The sequence below is a fragment of the Macaca mulatta genome, chromosome 16, assembly GCF_049350105.2.
Source record: "Macaca mulatta isolate MMU2019108-1 chromosome 16, T2T-MMU8v2.0, whole genome shotgun sequence".
Classification (NCBI taxonomy): Eukaryota; Metazoa; Chordata; class Mammalia; order Primates; family Cercopithecidae; genus Macaca; species Macaca mulatta.
The window spans coordinates 40631831-40652428 of NC_133421.1; the positions used below are offsets into that span (position 1 = coordinate 40631831).

A 20598-nucleotide genomic window follows, 5' to 3' on the forward strand; every position below is an offset into this window, starting at 1 on the left:
GCGAGACACTGTCTCAAAAAAAGAAAAAAAAGCAACACTGATTGGATATGGGGAATAATGAAGTAGAGCAGGAAAAAGTGACATCAGAGATGGCCTGAACGATGTGATTAAGAAAGTGATAGTGCTATTGATAACATAGGGCACAGGGTAAGACATACGAGTATAAGGAAAAATCAGTTAATTTGGGGCATACTGATTTTTAGATATCAGTGGGGAGGGGACATCTAGCAGTTAGAAACGTCAGACTGGATGTGAAATGCAGTTCAAAATAAGGGAAACCTGAATGGCCACAAAATATCTAAAAGCATGTCTAACCTTAGTAGGAACTGTGGAAATAGAAGTTAAAAACATGAACTACCTCATGTTTTTCCCACCTACTAGTTTGGAGGGGAATAAGAATTCTTATACAGTACTAGCTTTAGAGCTATTTGGCAATTATCTAGTAAAGTTAAATCTGCATATACTCAATAACTCAGAAATTTCATTTTTAGGTAGCTGCCTTAGAGAAACTCTTATGTGCAAGAATGTTCATTGCAGTGGTGTCTATAAAGGTGAAAAATGTTTAATGTTCATTAATTAGAGAATAGATAAATCATGGTATACAGTAGACTATTATGCAGTAAAGTGAACTATATATTCATCTATCAACATGGATATCAGAAACATGATATAGAGTGAAAGATGAAGGTTGCATTTTGTTACTATTGATGAAAAAATTAAAAACCTACATCATTCAGCTGGGCGTGGTGGCTTATGTTTGTAATCCCAGCATTTTAGGAGGCTGAGGCAGGTGGGTCACTTGAAGTGAGGAGTTCGAGACCAGCCTGACCAACATGGTGAAACCCCGTCTCTACTAAAAATATATAATTAGCCGGGTGTGGTGGCGCATGCCCGCAATCCCAGCTACTTGGGAGACTGAGGCAGGAGAATCGCTTGAACTCGGGAGGCGGAGGTTGCAGTGAGCTGAGATTGTGTCATTGCACTCCAGCCTGGGCCACAAGAGTGAAACCCCATCCTCCCGACCCCTCCACCCTCCCACCCCCCCAAAAAGCCCTGCATCATTCATATGTGTGTGTTAATTTTTTCATACGGGCATATACACATAGAGGATTGTGAATTGGAAAAATATGTGCTATTCTTGTTTTATCTGTCCTCTCTCTCCCCCTTTTGTTGCTTGGGTATTTTAAAGCATATCTCAGAGATCATGTTTCTAACAGATACAGACTTAAACACACACGTGCGTGCGCAGCCTGAGTATTTCCACACAAATTAAAGTTAGTAATCCTGAATAATATATCTAAGACTAGTTTTCTGTTAAATTTTTTTCAGTTATCTCAAAGTCGTCTTTTTTTTTATTTTTATTTTTATTTTTGAGATGCAGTCTTGCTCTCTCATCCAAGCTGGAGTGCAGCGGTGCAATCTTGGCTCACTGCAGCCTCCACCTCCCAGGTTCAAGCGATTCTCCTGCCTCAGCCTCCTGAGTAGCTGGGATTGCAGGCACCTGACTAATTTTTGTATTTTTAGTAGAGATGGGGTTTCACCATGTTGGCCAGGCTGGTCTTGAACTCCGACTTCAAACGATCTGCCAGCCTTGGCCTCCCAAAGTGCTGGGATTGCAGGCGTGAGCCACCGTGCCCTGTCAAAGTTGTCTTTTTTATAGTTGGTTGTTTAAAGATTCCAACGAAGTCCACACATTGCATTTGGCTTAATGTCTCTAAAAGAGTCTCCTTTAAGGAGTGATTTTTGTTATTTGTTTGAAACAAAAGTGTTAGGATTTTTATTTTTTTGTAGATTAGAACCATCAGAGAGCCTTGAGGAAAACCAGCGGAACCTCCTTCAGATGACTGAAAAGTTCTTCCATGCCATCATCAGTTCTTCCTCAGAATTCCCCCCTCAACTTCGAAGTGTGTGCCACTGTTTATACCAGGTATGCTTACAGTTAGAGATTACCATTATTAATCTAAAGTTAAATTATGAAGAATGCTTTATCAAAGAAGGATCTAGCTGCTGATGGTGTGTGGTTAACTATAATACTGAGTGAGTTTGGGTGAATAACACATTGAGAATTGTTGTTGGAATTGTCTTTGAAAAAACTTACTTAGGCAACAGTTTGAAGTAAGAGAAGACTTTAAAATACTAAATTTTCCTTGCATTGGGAGCAAGTTTAAAATGCAGTGAATCCACTGGATGTGATGGGTGTGACTGAAATGAACATATTATGGATTTTTGTTGTTGTTGTCTATTAACCTAAATTATTTACAGGGTGTTTCACGGTTAAGGCGGGTCTCCTCCTCGCTTTTTTACCTTGTGAATTGCTTGATCATCTGTGATTTTGGTTTCTTCATTAATGTATAATTAGTTTGTGTCAGGTTTTCCCATAAACAGACTGATTGTTCTGTTTATTTTATGTAGCATGTTTCTTAAAAGAGATATTGCATCATCATCATTCAGACCGAATTATTAGACTTTCTAACATTAGCACTGCAAGTAATGCATCTGAATTCAGAAGATAGCCATAGTCATGGCCTTCTTTTTGAAGGAATTAGGTCTATGTTCTTTTATGCCTTCTACTGTGTTTTTGAATTGCACATTGCAGTTTTAGGAATTATTTATTCCAAGGGAGATCCTGCAAATGCACATTAGCCTTTTGGAAACTATGATTCTGGAAGAAACATTAGTGGGTCTGGAATTTGGGGTAGGGGTGGGTGTAAGGTAAATACAGTTATCAAAACCCATGTCTTTGTGTCTCTCTCTTTGCAGAGTCATCGCAGCCATTTGCTTTTTTTTAGCACACGGCTTCAGTTGCTTAGAGACGTTAACAGCATCATTGAAATCACCATTTTAAAAGCTGTTTGAGGCTGCTCTATGTGAATTTTTTCCCCATTGCTATTTTTAAAGATGTATTTGTTCTATCTGTAAAAAAGCTTTTCACAGTATACCTAGATGATAAAACATACTTAACATTGTCTCTCTTAATTTATCATGACTTTTCTGTCTTTACAAAAAGACTCAAAGAAACTTAGGAAAATCCTACATAATTTTTTCAGCTAGTTAAATCTGACTCTAAAGGGTGGTTTAGTTATAATATGAAACTTAATACAGTGAATATCTTCTCTTAAGTTTGGGCTGTATTCAGGTTTCTCTTTAAATTTTATTTGGTAATTGTTCTATTGATGAAATTAGGCAGACAGGAAATAGCACATATTAAAAATAGTCTGGGTTGACTTCTTGGTTGGCCTTGTGGTAACTGGTGTCAGAGAGCAAGTGGGTTTCTAAAATGACAGTGGCTTTGACTTTAGCTGGTTAAAAGTGAATGGGGACTGACTACATGATTACATGGTCTAGGAGATTGTAGTAGAATTTCTTCATGTGGTTGTCATCCTAAAAGAAAAATCTTTTTGTATCATCAGCAAACTTGGAGACCATTTCAAGACCATGATTCTGATAATGTAAAAGGAACAGGTCTTAGCACTTATTTAGTACTTAAGAAATATTTAATGAAGAAATAAATTTCCCCATCCCTCCCACCTAAGTAAACAAGATTCTTGCCAGCTTTCATAGCTGAGAAAGGAGGAAAATAGTGAAAATAGAAAATAGATTTTTAAACACTATATGTGGTGGTTATTAAACAGTATGTTATGCTTTTTAGAGCAGTTCACAATAAAATATCCTATATTAATAACAAACCTAGATTATTATGTTAAAATTTCACATAAAATTATTATCTTTAAAAACATGAATTAAATGTGGTATTAGTGCATTGAGTATTGGGTAAAAGCATTGTTGAAGAGCAGAGACAGTATGTTGTGTTGTTATTAAATAAGGCTTTATTTTTTAATTAGTAATTGGTAACATTTACTGATTAGAAAGAAAGATAGGGCCGGGCGCGGTGGCTCAAGCCTGTAATCCCAGCACTATGGGAGGCTGAGACGGGCAGATCACGAGGTCAGGAGATCGAGACCATCCTGGCTAACATGGTGAAACCCGTCTCTACTAAAAAATACAAAAAACTAGCCGGGCGAGGTGCCAGGCACCTGTAGTCCCAGCTACTCAGGAGGCTGAGGCAGGAGAATGGCGTAAACCCGGGAGGCGGAGCTTGCAGTGAGCTGAGATCCGGCCACTGCACTCCAGCCTGGGCAACAGAGCAAGACTCTGTCTCAAAAAAAAAAAAGGAAGAAAGAAAGATAGGAAAAACGCTTTGGTCTCAAGATAGTATTTTATTGAGTCTGCTCCCCAAACCTAGTTTTTTTCCTTTTCATTTGCTCTTTTTTTTTATTTGTCTTCCCTCTTCTGACTTCTTCTTGCCCCGTTGCCTTTGGCAGTAACACAAGTGTACCTTCCTGCCCTTCTGTGTTCTGCCTGGAGGGATAGTAGTCCCTTGGCTCCTGCTGTGGGACTTACTGGGGACATGTTGAAAGGGAAGTGAGTATATTGCTAGCTGATAAACTTCCCTGGACTTCAGCCCCTTTTTTGAGTTCATATCTTGGCCTTTAAGCCTTTTAAAATCATGCTTTAACCAGCTGTATTACTTTATATACCTTCCTTCCTTAGTTGACTGATTAAGGTTATATAAGAATAGCCAACTGTGAACATGTGTCAGATTTATAATTAAATCATTTTCTCATGTGTTGTTTTCACTTCTCCTGATGGTTTTAGAATAAAGATAAAATAATTCCCAGAGTGCATATTCTCTTATGGTGAGAGAATTCTAAGAACTAATTTATGATTCTAAATAAATCTCACCTTTTTTCAGTAAATCTCCTTCTCCAAACTGAAGTAGTTTACACAAATTTTTAAGGCTATAAATGATAGTTATATACCATGGTTACTAATACATTTGTATATAGTCTAAAGTTTGAAACAAAGCTCGATGAGCTAAGGGGCTGTGTCTTCTTGTTTTACTGCTATTTCCCAATGCCTAGAATGGTATTTGACATTTGGGTGCACAATAACTGCTTGGATAGATGAATGGGTGGGTGGATGAATGGATGTCTAACTAACTTAAAGCCCAAGTTATGGTTATGGTGTTGGATGCCCAGAATTCCTAGAATAAGATGCCATCTATTTGTGGATTAAATAATTCTGACATGGTTTTTGAAATATTTTAAAAATAATTATTCTGCCTAGGCTAGTCCTATCAAGAGTCTTTTAATTTTGAAAGAATTCTCTGGTCTAGAAAGAGCTCTGAGAGATGAAGCCAATATGTGTCTGGAGTTTTGGGATTTTTTAGGTGGCCTTTTTTTTTTTTTTTTTTAGATATTTTGATCAATGGTCAACTGTAATATGTGAAGTTTTAAGCAGGCCTACAGTTTTGTTCTGTAATTTTCTCTGCAGTTTCTTCACTTTAATAATATTAATGCTTCTTACTAGTTGAGCTGATAACCTTCTTCTCCCAAATGTTGCAGAGCTTTTAACCTCCTCTGATTAGAACCATTTCAGGAAGTAGCCTGCAAACATTGAAAAATAATGTGAAATGATAAGAGTAATCTTTTTTAGGGAGAGCGAGGTCTTTAATTCAGTATTTCTAAAGTGCATTTTTATATTTATCCATATAATTTTTATTTCTTTGTTCAATAGGATCTTAATTAAATGCCAGGTGTTGGAAAAAGAACTTAAAGTCAATTGAAGGATACACAGAGAAGAATTTTACATATCAAGAAAAAATTATGTAGACACAAATGTTTTTAGTGTGTGATCTACTTGTAATGAGTATTTTATATTAAATTTCTCAAAAGCTAGGAATTAACCAAAATGTAAATATTTAATATCCTCAAATTCACTTGGGGAGAGTTTTTCTGTGATTCATAGCCAGAAATAGTAGACATGATTGGGTCTCAACATTTCTTGCTGTTTTAGTGCTTGGCTTAAAAATGTAATAAAAATTAAAACCCAGAATTAAAATTCATTCCTCAAAATTCAGTTGATTTCTAATTTTTTGTTGATTCCATTTGTGTTACATTTTATGGTATAATTTTATGTACAAGCCAACATTGTTTTTGTTGCTGTATGTAGTCGGTGCTGTGACTTGTTTGTGCTCATCTCTGTTCTGTAGGCAACTTGCCACTCCCTACTGAATAAAGCTACAGTAAAAGAAAAAAAGGAAAACAAAAAATCAGTAAGTTTGGAGAACTTTTTACTAGCTGTTTCTTTCAAAGCAAAACAAAAATCTTTTGCTGTTTGTTAAGAATATCTTCACTTCAGCCTATTTGACCTTCACTGTAAAATCATTCTACTAATTCTGGCACAAAATAGCTTTCATTTCAATTAACCCTGGAATTAAGTTACATTGAAACATTCTCTGTGTTCCTTTGGTTTGATTTATCCCAAAGGCAATTTGTGGGCATTTGTTGCATTGGATATCCTTGGTCTAATTTTATTATTGTTACTTTTAAAATTATAAATGAATGCAAAGAAACTTAATTTCAAGGCCTTAGGAAACGCTGACTCTCTTCATTCTTGCTTCTTGTTTGAAGGTAACGTGAGTGGTTTCTTTTTCCAGAGATGACAGTGTTTCTTAATTGTTAGAAGTATATGGTGGGAAAGTGTCACTGTCTAAATCTTACCTAAAAGTTGCTAAATTTTATATTTTTACTCTTCATATTTTTATCTAGGCAGTCCCAGGCATAATTTAGATATTTGTGCATAGTTTCCTAGAAATTTTAATGGTAAAACTACTTTTACCTCAAAAAAAAAAAAGGAGGTAAATGATAAGATAGTATTTTTGAGATAAAAGAAAACTGAGTTTGTATGTGTAGAAAAACACATCATTCTGCAAACATAATGTGAATATACTCTCTGCTTCTATGAACTTGGCCTGATTTATTTAAAAGGAAGAAAATTATGAGAGTCATAATTATTTTCTTCCAGTGAATGGAATTTGTACAAAATATAACATGCATTCATTTAACATTTGCCATTATTTGTCAGAGTGACTTATCAGGCTGAGCCCTGTCTTTGTTCATATAATCCAAATGATTGTAGAGTAAGATGTAAAGAAAACTCAGGAGTCAAGTAGGTAGTTTTCTTAAAAGGGTGTAATTTAGAATACAGTGTTCATCTGGTTTCATCTTTCATTCCTTTCAACTTTACATATAATAAAGCTTTATGGCAGATCACAGTGGCTCATACCTGTAATCCCAGCACTTTGGGAGACCAAGGTGGGAGGATCTCTTGAGCCCAGGAGTTCAAGACCAGCTTGGGCAACATAGCAAGTCATCTCTACAAATATATATATATATATTTTAATTAGCCAAGTGTGGTGGTGTACTCCTGTAGTCCCAGCTACTCGGGAGGCTGAGGCAGGAGGATTGCTTGAGCCCAGGTGGTTGAGGCCGCAGTGAGCCGTGATTGTACCACTGTACTCCACCATGAGTGACAGAGTAAGACCCTGTCTCACAAAAATCTCACAAAAAAAGAAAAAGCTTTACATATGTTTCTAAGCTTTACATATAAATTGTCTAAGCGTTAAATATAGATTTTTAAAAATTCAAATCAAAATTTAAATTTATAGACATACTTTTGTTGTGTCCATTGAAGATTTTATTTTTGAGTATATTAAGTAAATTTGACTAGCTATGATCAAATTGATTGGATTATAAAGACGTTTCTAATGCTTCAGACTTCTAATTCTCAGTATATGTGAGTTTAACATAATGTACACCATCATCGTTGAAATTAATTTGCTGCTTCTAACACTCTTGTTCAGTGTTATACTAATGCCATTTTGTAGTGTATCACATAATTAAAATTCAGGCTTTCTGTGTTTCTCTAAAGCATGTTTTCTAGCCTTCCTAACACTGCTTTATTTATTAAGATTTTGTCTAAAATTGTTTCTTGAAATGTTTTTTCTACTAGAGTTGTTTTCAAAAAAAATATTTTTAATTTCTGAGTAATACTAAGTTTTGGAATATATTTCTCAGTACAGGTAATATGAGCTCCTCATGGAAACAAGGGGAATCTAATTGGTAATTTCAGATATTTTAGAGTACATTCCAAAGTATGAAGACAGTATACTCATAAATTTAAGTTGTTTTATGGAGTTGTGTGCTTTAACAAAATCTAATGATCTTTAAGAGCTGACTTTCTTTTTGGGTGTATGTATCATGGATTGGAATATGTAAAATATAGAGAGATGTGGCTTCTAGTATATAACTGTGTAGTCACATTACAGATAACTGTTTATTCTCAAACATACAGTGTATAATGAGGTTTACTTTGAAAGTTAACTGTCTGCCTAACTCAGGGAGAATGCAGTAACTAAGCATATATGGGTAGTAACACTCTTGGCTGAAGTGTGGTTTGTGACTGCATGCATTCACATTATGTAGTCAGCTTTTACCAGAGGAAGAAAGGGGACATTTGGCTGATAACGGGTCTCAACACACAGACTGGCCCAACTTTGACCTTTTATGCAGAATGTCTTTTGGATCCAAATTAGATTTTTATGAATTAAAAAACCAATAGAGCATGTATGTATTATGAGGTAAAATTACATTGGCATCAATTAGTGTTGAATGAAAAAAAAACAGTCCTTTTATAAGTTGACTTATGAAACTTGTTATATAGCATTTTTATTGGTTTTTAAAATCAGTTTTTAGTTCCAAAATTACATTGATTCTGCCATCAGTGTGATACATATTTATATGATACATGAAACAGTATGTGTTCCTGAGGTGTGGATATTTTGGGTTTTAACATGAATTATTTTTAAAGATGTGGAAGATGGTAAAACTGTGGTACTTTTTGTAAATTTTACAATATTCTTTTGGGAAATCACTTAGTTTTTCATTAAATTCTGATGCTGAGTACCATTAAGTATAAATCAGGTGTAAATATGAGTCACACTTTAAAACTTCTTTGTGCTAGAGAAAACCAGTAAATAGCTACTTCCAAAAAAGTATTTTGTCTAATTGATGATAACCATTACAAATTTCCTTGTTCCTTCTCCACTCCCAGTGCTTCATTTTACTAGCGTAAAAAAATTAAACAGTATTTTGAAAGCTCTCTATGTGTTTCACAGCAGGTTAACATTTTATAAACTAACTGGTTCTTTGAAAATTAAACTATGGCTTTTAGTTTTTTAAAAACCATTTTAGAATTTTAATGGGTTAAACTTATTAGATGCTAATTCTTTTAAAATAATCTATTTTAAAATAATTATAAAGTAATTTTTAATCCTTTTCCCTCCTGCTGACTCACTCCTTAAGGGCTTTAAAATGTTATAGGTTTGTTTTGTCTGCCTTTTTATATTTATTTATTTATTTATTTATTTTTGAGACAGAGTCTCTCTGTGTCACCCAGGCTGGAGTGCAGTGGCACAATGGCTCACTGCAACCTCCACTTCCTGGGTTCAAGCGATTCTCCTGCCTTAGCCTCCCAAGTAGTTGGGATTACAGGTGTGCACCACCACGTCCAGCTACTTTTTGTATTTTTAGTAGAAATCGGGTTTCGCCATGTTGGCCAGGCTGGTTTTGAACTCCTAGCCTCAAGTGATCTGTCTGCCTCGGTCTCCCAGAGTGCTGGGATTACAGGTGTGAGCCACCACGCCCAGCCAGAGAGTTGTCTAAGATTAAAATTTGGGAGTTTTAGAAGAACCACTCAGTAGCAATGATGGTCTATGAATATTCTAAAATTATGTGAAGAATTTTGTGTGTGTGAATGCATACATTCATTTTTCTTTTTTTTTTTTTTTGAGACGGAGTCTCGCTCTGTAGCCCAGGCTGGAGTGCAGTGGCCGGATCTCAGCTCACTGCAAGCTCCGCCTCCCGGGTTCACGCCATTCTCTGGCCTCAGCCTCCCGAGTAGCTGGGACTACAGGCGCTGCCACCTCGCCCGGCTATTTTTTGTATTTCTTAGTAGAGACGGGGTTTCACCGTGTTAGCCAGGATGGTCTCGATCTCCTGACCTCGTGATCCGCCCATCTCGGCCTCCCAAAGTGCTGGGATTACAGGCTTGAGCCACCGCGCCCGGCCACATTTTTCTAACCTTTATCAGATTTCAGAGAGGTTCCTCATCCCCAGAAGGTTGAAACACCGTACTGGAATAGTTGAAGCACTCGAATTTTTTCTTAATTTTACATCTTTCTATAGTTTCAGCTAAAACTTCTGTGTCTAATTCTAAATTTATATATTTGAGCTAAAAATAAATGGTATTTAGGTTTTAAAGCCATTCTAATAAAGCAGCTATATTTAGTCACCTTCACCAGTTTCCGCTTATTTAAGAGTTAAGGTTGTTCTTCATGCAATAAACACTGTAACATAAAGAAAGCTTCCTGAACTACGCGTAGTGTAACTGAAGGTGGGACTATATTAGTTACAACTGACCTCTTTTTATCACCTCTTACAAATATTTTTTTCTCTAAAATCTAGTTTTTACTAACTTCCTATTAGAGATTATAGAAAGCTATTTTGAGATTATAAGCAGTGATAACGCATTTAAAATGTGGACTGCTTGAAGCACTGCATTGAACAGGGTGAAGTGAAATAATCCCGATTCTTTCCAGAGTTAATCTGGAGTCAGCCTATCATAATTTATGTCATAATTTCCTGTCATAACTTATGACAGGAAATATTTATTGAGGCATTGTGAAAAAAATAGCTACGTGATATTCTGCATGTAAATCTGGGACCCCACCCCCACCAGTATCCTTTGAAATGAAGGTTTATCCTTGGAATCGCAGATTATTGAGTGGAATGCTACAGTTTTGTAGTCACTGCTAGTTTAAACAGCAGTTAGCCACACTAAGCAAAAATAGCTGTAGAGATTAAAATGTTACATTAAGTGTTCTTTAAAAATACACATATATAGTATATATAAAAAATGTAAATTGTAAAATATAATTTTCATCTATAACATGATTTAAAGTAGGGGACACTGGGAAGGGATGGGAGCTGAACCAGTTTTATAGCACTCTTCCCAAGCTAAGGTACCTTTTACTTTATCTTAATGTAGAATGTTTTATAAAGGGAAAATAATCCCTTTTTAATATTGGGTTCACATTGCTTTTCAGGCTGGACAACCATTTCTTGAGTTCTTAAATTATTTTTATTTGACAGAATTATAAATTGAGGTAGATACAGGGATTCTCTCTTCTGGTGAGATCCTTTTTTCTTTTAGGTCCCCAAGAATTCCCATCCCTCCATGGTTTAAATAATAGGTAGGTTCTTATATTATAAAGGAAGCTATGAAGAAAAGGAACTGGCAGTAACATTACTTGTAAGTAAGTTGTTTTTTTTCCCCTCAGGAATCTAAGATTTTGTTTTGTATATGGCCAGCATTTTTTTCTTAAATTCAGTTGTAACTGGTACACAACAAAATGTAAATATGTGCTATCAGGTATAGGATGTTTTGGGGGTGTGCTGTTGAAAATTTAGTTTCACCTTATAAAGTTGACCACACTTTCATGTCTGTTAATCTTAGTAAATTATGATCATCTTTGTGTGAAAATTTGGTCTGCTTTCATTACTCATCAAACTTGCGGTACAAGTGATGATACAGTGAAGATCTTTTTTCAGGTTTCTTCTACCCATTTCATCCATGAGGTTTTTCTTTCCTCTGAGATACCTTAATTGTACTTTAATATGATACAAGACTAGAATTGAGAGGAAACCATTTTCTCATGTTTTGGGAGAAGAAAAAAATAGAAATATGTCATTCATGAGGACTGATTGATTCAGAGTGTTTGTGCGAAGTTTGACCTTCGAACTCTTTGTTTTCATGTCCTTATTTTAATTCAGACCTTATACTCAATTCTCAACTCCTTGTTTTTAGGTGGTTAGCCAGCGTTTCCCTCAGAACAGCATCGGTGCAGTAGGAAGTGCCATGTTCCTCAGATTTATCAATCCTGCCATTGTCTCACCATATGAAGCAGGGATTTTAGATAAAAAGCCACCACCTAGAATCGAAAGGGGCTTGAAGTTAATGTCAAAGGTGAATTATTTTGATAATCTAACTATCTTAAATTCCCTTTGTAACTAAATTTTCAGCTTTTCTTATAGTACTTCCTCTTACATTTATATTTGAAATACCCTATGTTTTTCAGTTATGTGTTTTTGTTTTATTTTGTTTATATTACAAAGGAATTCATTAGGTACCTGATGGACCTTATTTTCATGAGAAAACATGTTGTTATAGCAGATGTCTTGTGTTATGAAGATCATTTTTTGCATAATCATTCTAGACATTCTGAAACAGACTAGAATGTAGACTATAGGATTTTTTTAAAAAGGCATTGAACATTTTTAATACGTATTTTTACATGTAAATATAATAATTGCATTTGGGAAGGATAGAAACACTACCTAAAATAAGTTATAGAATGGCCGGGCGCGGTGGCTCAAGCCTGTAATCCCACCACTTTGGGAGGCCGAGACGGGCGGATCACGAGGTCAGGAGATCAAGACCATCCTGGGTAACACGGTGAAACCCCGTCTCTACTAAAAACTAGCCGGGCGAGGTGGCGGGCGCCTGTAGTCCCAGCTACTCGGGAGGCTGAGGCAGGAGAATAGCGTAAACTCGGGAGGCGGAGTTTTCAGTGAGCTGAGATCCGGCCACTGCACTCCAGCCTGGGTGGCAGAGCCAGACTCCGTCTCAAAAAAAAAAAAAAAAAAAAAAAGTTATAGAATGAGGAATGATTAATTTTTAAGTACTAGCAGAAATATCAATGAGAAAATTCATGCTTTTAAAGAATATATTAATGTATAGACTTCATACAATAAATAATCTGATTATTTATAACCCTGTTTTATTGTATAGATACTTCAGAGTATCGCCAATCATGTTCTCTTCACAAAAGAAGAACATATGCGGCCTTTCAACGATTTTGTGAAAACCAACTTTGATGCAGCACGAAGGTGATTTACTTGCCACTTATTCAGTTGCTCTGTTTGAATCAAATATTTTCAGTTTCACATAAGTCCATGTACCTGTTTTACATGAAGTTCCAGTGTAGGTTTTTTTCTTTTCCTGCTCTAGGTCAAGACATAACTTGTCTTATTTTATTTTACTATAAAAGACAGTCATGAAATAAAATAATATTTTTTATAATTTGATAGTGATTTTCATATTTGAAAACCAAGAGGGATTTTTGACATGTCTAGTTAAATAAAGGATTTGAGGATGGTTCAATATGGGGACAAGGAAGAAGTAGGATTCTTTTTATTTAAAACTAAAACCATGGTATCAATAATACATAACAATGTTTAATAAGGTTTTTTTGATGTTAGAGTATTTGTGGTACTTAAATTTGGAAGCGTATCTAAACTAAAATGTTATTCTTTAAACCAAGTAAAGCAAACACGTAAGATTTTGTTTATGAGAAACTGAACTTTATGATTGTAGAAAACTTTTCTGCTAGATTTCCATAACTAGTTATTTCACTTTATTTCTCTGAGTTACTGGTTTATCTGTAAAGTGGGAATAAAGTCTTTGCCTGAGTTGTTTTTAGAGGGAAAAAAATGAGATAATTCATAAGAAAGTGTTTTGTAAATTTTATGTCTGGAATTCTGCTTTTCATGTAGTATGAATCTAATTGATCCTCGTCATCTAAGCTAGGCTTGTACAACTCTCTCTTCCAGTTTATCATCATTGTAGTTGTTACTGACTGCTTTTCTGTTAGGGAAACTTGAGTTTAAAAGGTATATTGCTGAATGACAAGCCATGTTGGAAAGAGAGTGAATGTCAGCATAGGATTCATATTCTGGCACTCTGAGTACCCATACAAAGTTAAAAGGATCAAAGTTTTAATCCTGGCTCTGACAGGCTATGTATCTTTGGGGAAGTCTTTGTCTGGACCTTCGTTTCCTTATCTGTAAAATACTAGCCTCTTTCCGAAGTTTCATCCATCTCAATTTTGTTGTTAAACTTCAGAGCCTACTTTGAAGCTGAAGCCAGGTATCAGAAATGGGAAGCCTACTTTCTTCTTGTCCTTTTTGCTTTGTCTGATGTCAAGTCACATTTTGGGAACAAGCCCTCCATATTTGTAATCTCAGTTACTTCACAAAGTTACTTCATATAAATTTAATTCAAACATAAGTTTGGGTGTATCTGGTGTTGAAAATTCTAATAACTTTGCATTTTTGAAGGTTTTTCCTTGATATAGCATCTGATTGTCCTACAAGTGATGCAGTAAATCATAGTCTTTCCTTCATCAGTGACGGCAATGTGCTTGCTTTACATCGTCTACTCTGGAACAATCAGGAGAAAATCGGCCAGTATCTGTCCAGCAACAGGTAAGATTTCCCAGTCATGGGGATAGTGAATACTCTCTGTTTAAATTTAGATTAATAAAATTATTGGTCATGAATAGTGCTTTTTACTTTGCATCTTCTTGGACTAAGAATTATGGTTTAGAAAGAGAAAGATTCTTTTTTTCAAAAAAATACAAACAAAAGGTTAAGTCATATTAAATAATCAACAAACCTACCTAGGTTCCAGTGGTTATTATTATTATTTTTTTGTCAAGTTAAGAAATCACAGATTCGCTCTTTGGGTTTTTATGGCTTGCAAACTGTCATAGACCCAGAGAAGTTCAAATTAGCGTTGGCATTTGAATCGGAAGAACAGCTAATTCGTAGGAATTCAGTAATTAAAATATTGTCAGCGTTTTAATTCTATGATAAACTCATTTGTGATACTTTAAGTATATGCAATAAAGCTTTGTATAGAAAATACCAGCCTGACATGGTGGCTCACGCCTGTAATCTCAGCACTTTGGGTGGCCTAGGCAGGCAGATCACCTGAGGGCAGGAGTTCGAGATCAGCCTGGCCAACATGGTGAAACCCTGTCTCTCGTAAAAATGCAAAAATTAACTGGGCATGGTGGCAGACGCCTGTAATCCCAGCTACTTGGGAGACTGAGGCAGAAAAATCGCTTGAACAGGGAGGCGGAGGTTGCAGTGATCCAAGATCGTGCCATTGCACTCCAGCCTGGGCCACAAGAGCTAAACTCCATCTCAGAAATAAAAAAAAAAAAAAGAAAATACTTAAAAATTGAAATTATTAATTTGGGCATTGTTTCATTAATCTTGGTAGTCTCTTGTGTATCATAAATTACTTGCTGTCCCATCTAGTTATATAAACTTGTAAAGAGACCAAATTCCTATGTATGAGGAGTCCCTAACAAAGGAAAAATGAGTTCAAATTATTTTTAAATGCCAATAAAAATGATTAGCACATTCACGGGAAAAGTAGTGGACTGTGAAGCTAAGGGTAAGCAATTGGGAGAAGGGAGTTTAAATGACAGGGCATTTTCATCTTTTATGAGTTATTAATGGATTGAAGTAAACATGGTCCTGAGGTCTTTTTGGTGCTGTTTACAAATCAGCAGAGACCACCAGCTGACAGTAAAAGGAAAAGCAACCAGTTGCAAGTTAAAGAAATGTGTAGCGCAAAATGTGAACTGGTAATTTTTTTTCTAAGTAGTTTGCTGTATCTAGGGATCATAAAGCTGTTGGAAGACGACCTTTTGATAAGATGGCAACACTTCTTGCGTACCTGGGTCCTCCAGAGCACAAACCTGTGGCAGATACACACTGGTCCAGCCTTAACCTTACCAGTTCAAAGTTTGAGGAATTTATGACTAGGTAAAGTACAACCTTGAAATAGTTGATTGCATTCTTTTTGTTTGAGAAGCAGAGTTTGCCCACCAGGCCACTTGTTAGATATGATAGAAGACTATGAGGAAAGATGTATTTAATAATCACATTGCCATGTTTGGGGATCCAACTATATATTATTTATATATATAGGGTGTGTTTTTTATATGTTGATTGTCATAACAATAGTAACAAATCATATTTTATCATCTTGCTTTCATAAGTTTTCACATTTAGTACTTACCAGGGAGTGAAGACAGCATTATTTTCAAATTATAGTTAAGGAAGATGCAACTCAATGTGAATAATTGACTTGCTTAAGATTCCACACCTGTTTCATAGGTCTTTTGGTTTTAAGTGAAGGACTTTTCTACTACACTGTAACATTTTTCAGAACCCTCATAAAGGTTAATGGTTTTGACTTCTTTCAGATTAAGGTCCAGAAAATATAGTATACTTCAATATTGCTATAAAATTTCTGTGGACTTTTGTTTGAATCCCATTTAGTGGGATTTAGTTTGTGAACCAAAAGATCGTCATTGTTAGACACTTACTCTATGATGATACAATGAGAGTAGTTTGCTGAATCTTTTAAAGTACCTTTCACAGGACTTGATGCTTAATAAGTGCTCCTTGGTGGCTGTGAGTTGAGTGTTATGTTCATAGTTTGTGCCAAAACAGAAAAAACAGGATCTGATGATGATAAGTTAAAGATTTGTATATAATATGCCTTGAATTGTAAGTGCTTGTTATTAGTTGTATTGCATATAGGTCATGGTTTTGTATATATAAATCCAAACCAATGATACTGTTAAAAGAATATATGAATATATGAAAGAATGTATAAACATAAGAATGTATGGGTATATAATGTCCTTTCCAAATTAATTTTTATTTTTAGCTCTATTAGATTTTTCTCAGTGCAACAAATGTTTATTCCTGTGTAATTAAGGGCATATTTTCCATATAGAATATTCACATTACCTAACTGAAAATTATATACTACAAAAATATAATACTATTTTTAGGCCAGGCATGGTGGCTAATACCTGTGATCCCAACATTTTGAGAGGCCAAGGCAGGAGGATTGCTTGAGGCCAGGAGTTCAAGACCAGCCTGGACAACATAGCAGGACTCTATCTCTACAAATAATAGAGTATTAACCAGGTGTGGTGGTGCGCACCTGTGGTCCCAGCTACCTGGGAGGCTGAGGTGGGAGGGTTGCTCGAGGATGCAGTGAACTGTGATTGCATCACTGCATTTCCAGCCTAGGTGACAGAATGAGACCTTGTCTATGCAAAAAGAAATGAGTAAAAAAAAAAAAAAGTAAATATAAATATAAAAATGAATGAATCAAAACAATTTTTAAATTTGACATCACTGAGGACATCCTAGCCATTTTTCTAGGAAACTATTTTTATCACTCCTTTTTTTCTAAGATCCTACCTTCCCTTACAAAGCAATCTTTTGTGCTTTTGAAGATTAAGTGATCCAATATGTATAATATACTTAGCGTACTATCTGGTACTTGTAAACTGTTTAATAAATGTTAGATCTTATTTTTGTTCTAAATTCCCACTGATGCTCTTGGAGACCCATTTTCTTTTAAAAAAAAAAATGAAGGTAGCGTTATAATATTTTCAGTTATTAAAAAAAATTATTAAATTATTCGATACAGAAATCTAAAGAAGAAAGTAAAAAAAATAAAAATTGTTTATCCTCCCTGTCAGAAATAATTCAGTTAACGTTTGCTGAATAATCTCCCAGTCATTTATCTATGCACATGTATAATTATTTCTCCTATCAAATGATATCTAGGTTGTTTTCATTAATATTTTTAAAATTCTGACCTGGTACCAGCAGCACGATGGGCTGAGCTAATGCAATCTCTTTCCCAAGACATAAGACTCAGAAATATTAGGTGTAAAAGAAAATATGTATAGTTTAAAAAATTTTAGGCCGAGTGCGGTGGCTCTTGCCTGTAATCCCGGCACTTTGGAAGGCCGAGGTGGGTGGATCACCTGAGGTCAGGAGTTGGAGACAAGCCTGGCCAAAATGGTGAAACCTCATCTCTACTAAAAAAAAAATATATATATATATATATTAGCTGGGCGTGGTGGTGGGCACTTGTAATCCCAGCTACTTGGGAGGCCAAGGCAGGAGAATCGTTTGAACCCTGGAGGCAGAGGTTGCAGTGAGCCGAGATCGCGTCATTGCACTCCAGTCTGGTCAACAAGAGCGAAACTCCGTCTCAAAAAAAAATAAAATTTATAGCTGAAGCTAGTTTCTAAGCAAATTACCTAGCATACAGTCAGTACAGACAGATAAATGGCAAATATGAAAGAGGTTAAGAGATGCAGAAGATAGAATGAGAAGGTCCAAAATATGTCTAGTAGGTGTTCCCTAGAAATTGAGCTCAGTGAGAATGGGGAGAAGTAATATTTGAAAGGCTAATGGATGGATGTTTTCTGGAGTTGATGAATGACGTGTATCTTGAGGTTAAAGAAGCACACTGAGTCTTGAGCAAACTATATAACAATTAAACCAGGCTTTAATACATATGGGAACATAACATATGGTAAAACTGGTATTCAAAATCGAGATTAGGATGGCCTTTCAGTAAATGGTGTTGATACAACTGAGTAATGATCTGGAAAAATACTTTCATACCATTTATGATAGACTCCCATAAATCAAAAAAGCATGAGCAAAGCTAAGGCCTTTTTCATCCATTCAAAATCCATAAACTAGAAAAGATTGATAAAATGAATTCATTAGAAAATCATAAACTTCTGTCTGGGACAAAAACGTCATGAGTAAAAACAATCCTATGGTTAATATCCTTGTCCAATAGTTCTCTTAGAATAGTCCTAAAAGTGCTTTTGTGGTTCAAAGAGTAGTACCTTGAAATTTTTGGTGCATGTTGCCAAATTACCCTTTAGAATGCCTGTTGCTTTTAAAATATTTTTTCATTTTAGTATTTTATTGTTTATCCAGTTAGAGACTTTTTTTACATACTCAGTAGACAACATAAAGCCTCATAGTTACTCTGTTCTTTTTCTTTTAGGCATCAGGTACATGAAAAAGAAGAATTCAAGGCTTTGAAAACGTTAAGTATTTTCTACCAAGCTGGGACTTCCAAAGCTGGGAATCCTATTTTTTATTATGTTGCACGGAGGTAAGACGTACTATGTTTTGGTGTCCCTTAACAGAATTTTTTAAATTATAGCAAGAGATGGCAAGTTTGGTTTTTCCTAATTGACGTAACAGGAATTGAAGACAAGTTTACCTGGGAGCATATAGCAGGATAAATAGCCTGCCTTTCCTAAAATGATGGTCAGTATCTAGTAGCTGCTTTTGATACTACCCATTTCATACTGGTTTCTCTGTCCTACATCATTTTTTAAAATACTGCCTGCCAAGAGTCAAAAATTACCAAGAGTTAAAAACCCACAAAGAATATGTTGTTTTCAAGTATATTCTGATTAAATAGTACTCACAACATGATAACCGGGAACTTTTTTTAAAGGAAGAAATAAAACTGTAAAAGCCTATTTCTGAGAACTTTTAAAAATATGCTGTGTAAGATGGCATCAGGGTGATTTAGAAAATAATTCAAAGGAGTGGTGGAAAATACCTGTGAAGATGGTGCAGGGGGTGGCCTGGAAAATGGTTCTTGTTCATGCTGCCCTCAGTTGAGGCTAGTTCCTAGAAAGCCTTTCTGGAAATGTTGTGAGCTCTTCTTTAATAATAGGTATGATGCTTGCCTTGCTTTCCCTACCATTGTCTTTTCTTTCTTGCCTCATTTTACCTTCCTTTTGAAAACTCATCTGTGACATTATTTCGTCAGTTTGACTTCTTCGCATTTACCATGACATACATTCATGATAATTGAACCTTAGAGACAACATGATATGTAGAGAAACCACTGACTTTGGAATCTCAAGGACCATGTTTAGACTTACTTCTGCTACTCATTAGTTGTAGACTTAATCTTTACCAGTTTCCTGAATTTAACAGTATTTAACATCCATGACCATTAAGTTAGTAGACTTACATTGTTAGTCAACTTACTAGCCACAGGTGGCAGTGTGTGGGAAACAAATTGAGGTTGAGAAATAGTAGAGAGATGGTGAAGGAAGATCAGTGGAAGATGGGAAACTTGTCTAATTGGGTAATTCAGATAGCCTTAAGACCAAGAAGTCCAAAGGACTGGAGCATTAGGGAATCAAGAAAGTAAGAAAATTGCATTGAACCTCCCCCCGCACCCCCCCCCTTGCCCTTTAACAACTCTAAGTAACCCCTCCTCACCTTCCCATGAAAGACCTCTCTCCAGCTCTCATCTCAGTTGCCATTTCTAAATTGCCTAAGATCATTTTAATTTTCGTTTGCACTTGAGATGAACCATATTTGTATTCTAACCCCAACCTTTAATACAACCAGGATATTTTTACTTTCCCTTTGTTGTCTAAGTAAAAAGGAAACATTGTAAGGGAGGTAGCAGACCTGTATCCCTGTCTTCTTTAAAATCTTATTAGTTTACAAATAGCAAAGATTTATGGTAAACAAAGCTGGGTTTTTTTTCAGGATCAGAAACTATTATATTTGTATTCTTGCTCTGTGGTGATCTAGCAAAAACTAAAGGAAAGCAGATTGGACCTGCTACAGATCCCTTAGTGAGATTCAATGAGTTAGGTTTCCATGAAACCTATTGAGTGTTGTGGCTTGAGAGTGCTAAGAATTCTCAGCTCTGCTGCTTATTAGCTGCATGATTTTTTTTTTTTTTTTTTTTTTTTTGAGATGGAGTTTCACTCTTATTACCCGGGCTGGAGTGCAATGGTGCGATCTCGGCTCACTGCAACCTCCACTTCCTGGGTTCAAGTGATTCTCCTGCCTCATCCTCCCGAGTAGCCGGGATTACAGACATGCACCACCATGCCTGTCTAATTTTGTATTTTTAGTAGAGACGGGGTTTCACCATATTGGCCAGGCTGGTCTCAAACTC

At 35.7% G+C, this 20598-nt stretch overlaps 1 protein-coding gene across 5 annotated transcripts in view; it reads left to right on the top strand.

Moving 5' to 3' along the window:
* NF1 (neurofibromin 1) overlaps nucleotides 1–20598 on the top strand; it is a 299361-nt gene that overhangs the window by 158865 nt on the left and 119898 nt on the right. For 3 of the 5 annotated variants that reach the window (XM_015119007.3, XM_077970742.1, XM_077970743.1), the window contains exons 30-35: nucleotides 1792–1927; nucleotides 11770–11928; nucleotides 12754–12851; nucleotides 14082–14228; nucleotides 15435–15581; nucleotides 18661–18771. In XM_015119007.3, coding sequence (XP_014974493.1) covers nucleotides 1792–1927; nucleotides 11770–11928; nucleotides 12754–12851; nucleotides 14082–14228; nucleotides 15435–15581; nucleotides 18661–18771 — 798 coding nt within the window. Of the gene's footprint in view, nucleotides 1–1791; nucleotides 1928–6052; nucleotides 6116–11769; nucleotides 11929–12753; nucleotides 12852–14081; nucleotides 14229–15434; nucleotides 15582–18660; nucleotides 18772–20598 lie in introns of all 5 variants that reach the window. The other 2 variants (XM_015119005.3, XM_077970741.1) reach the window with 1 other exon arrangement.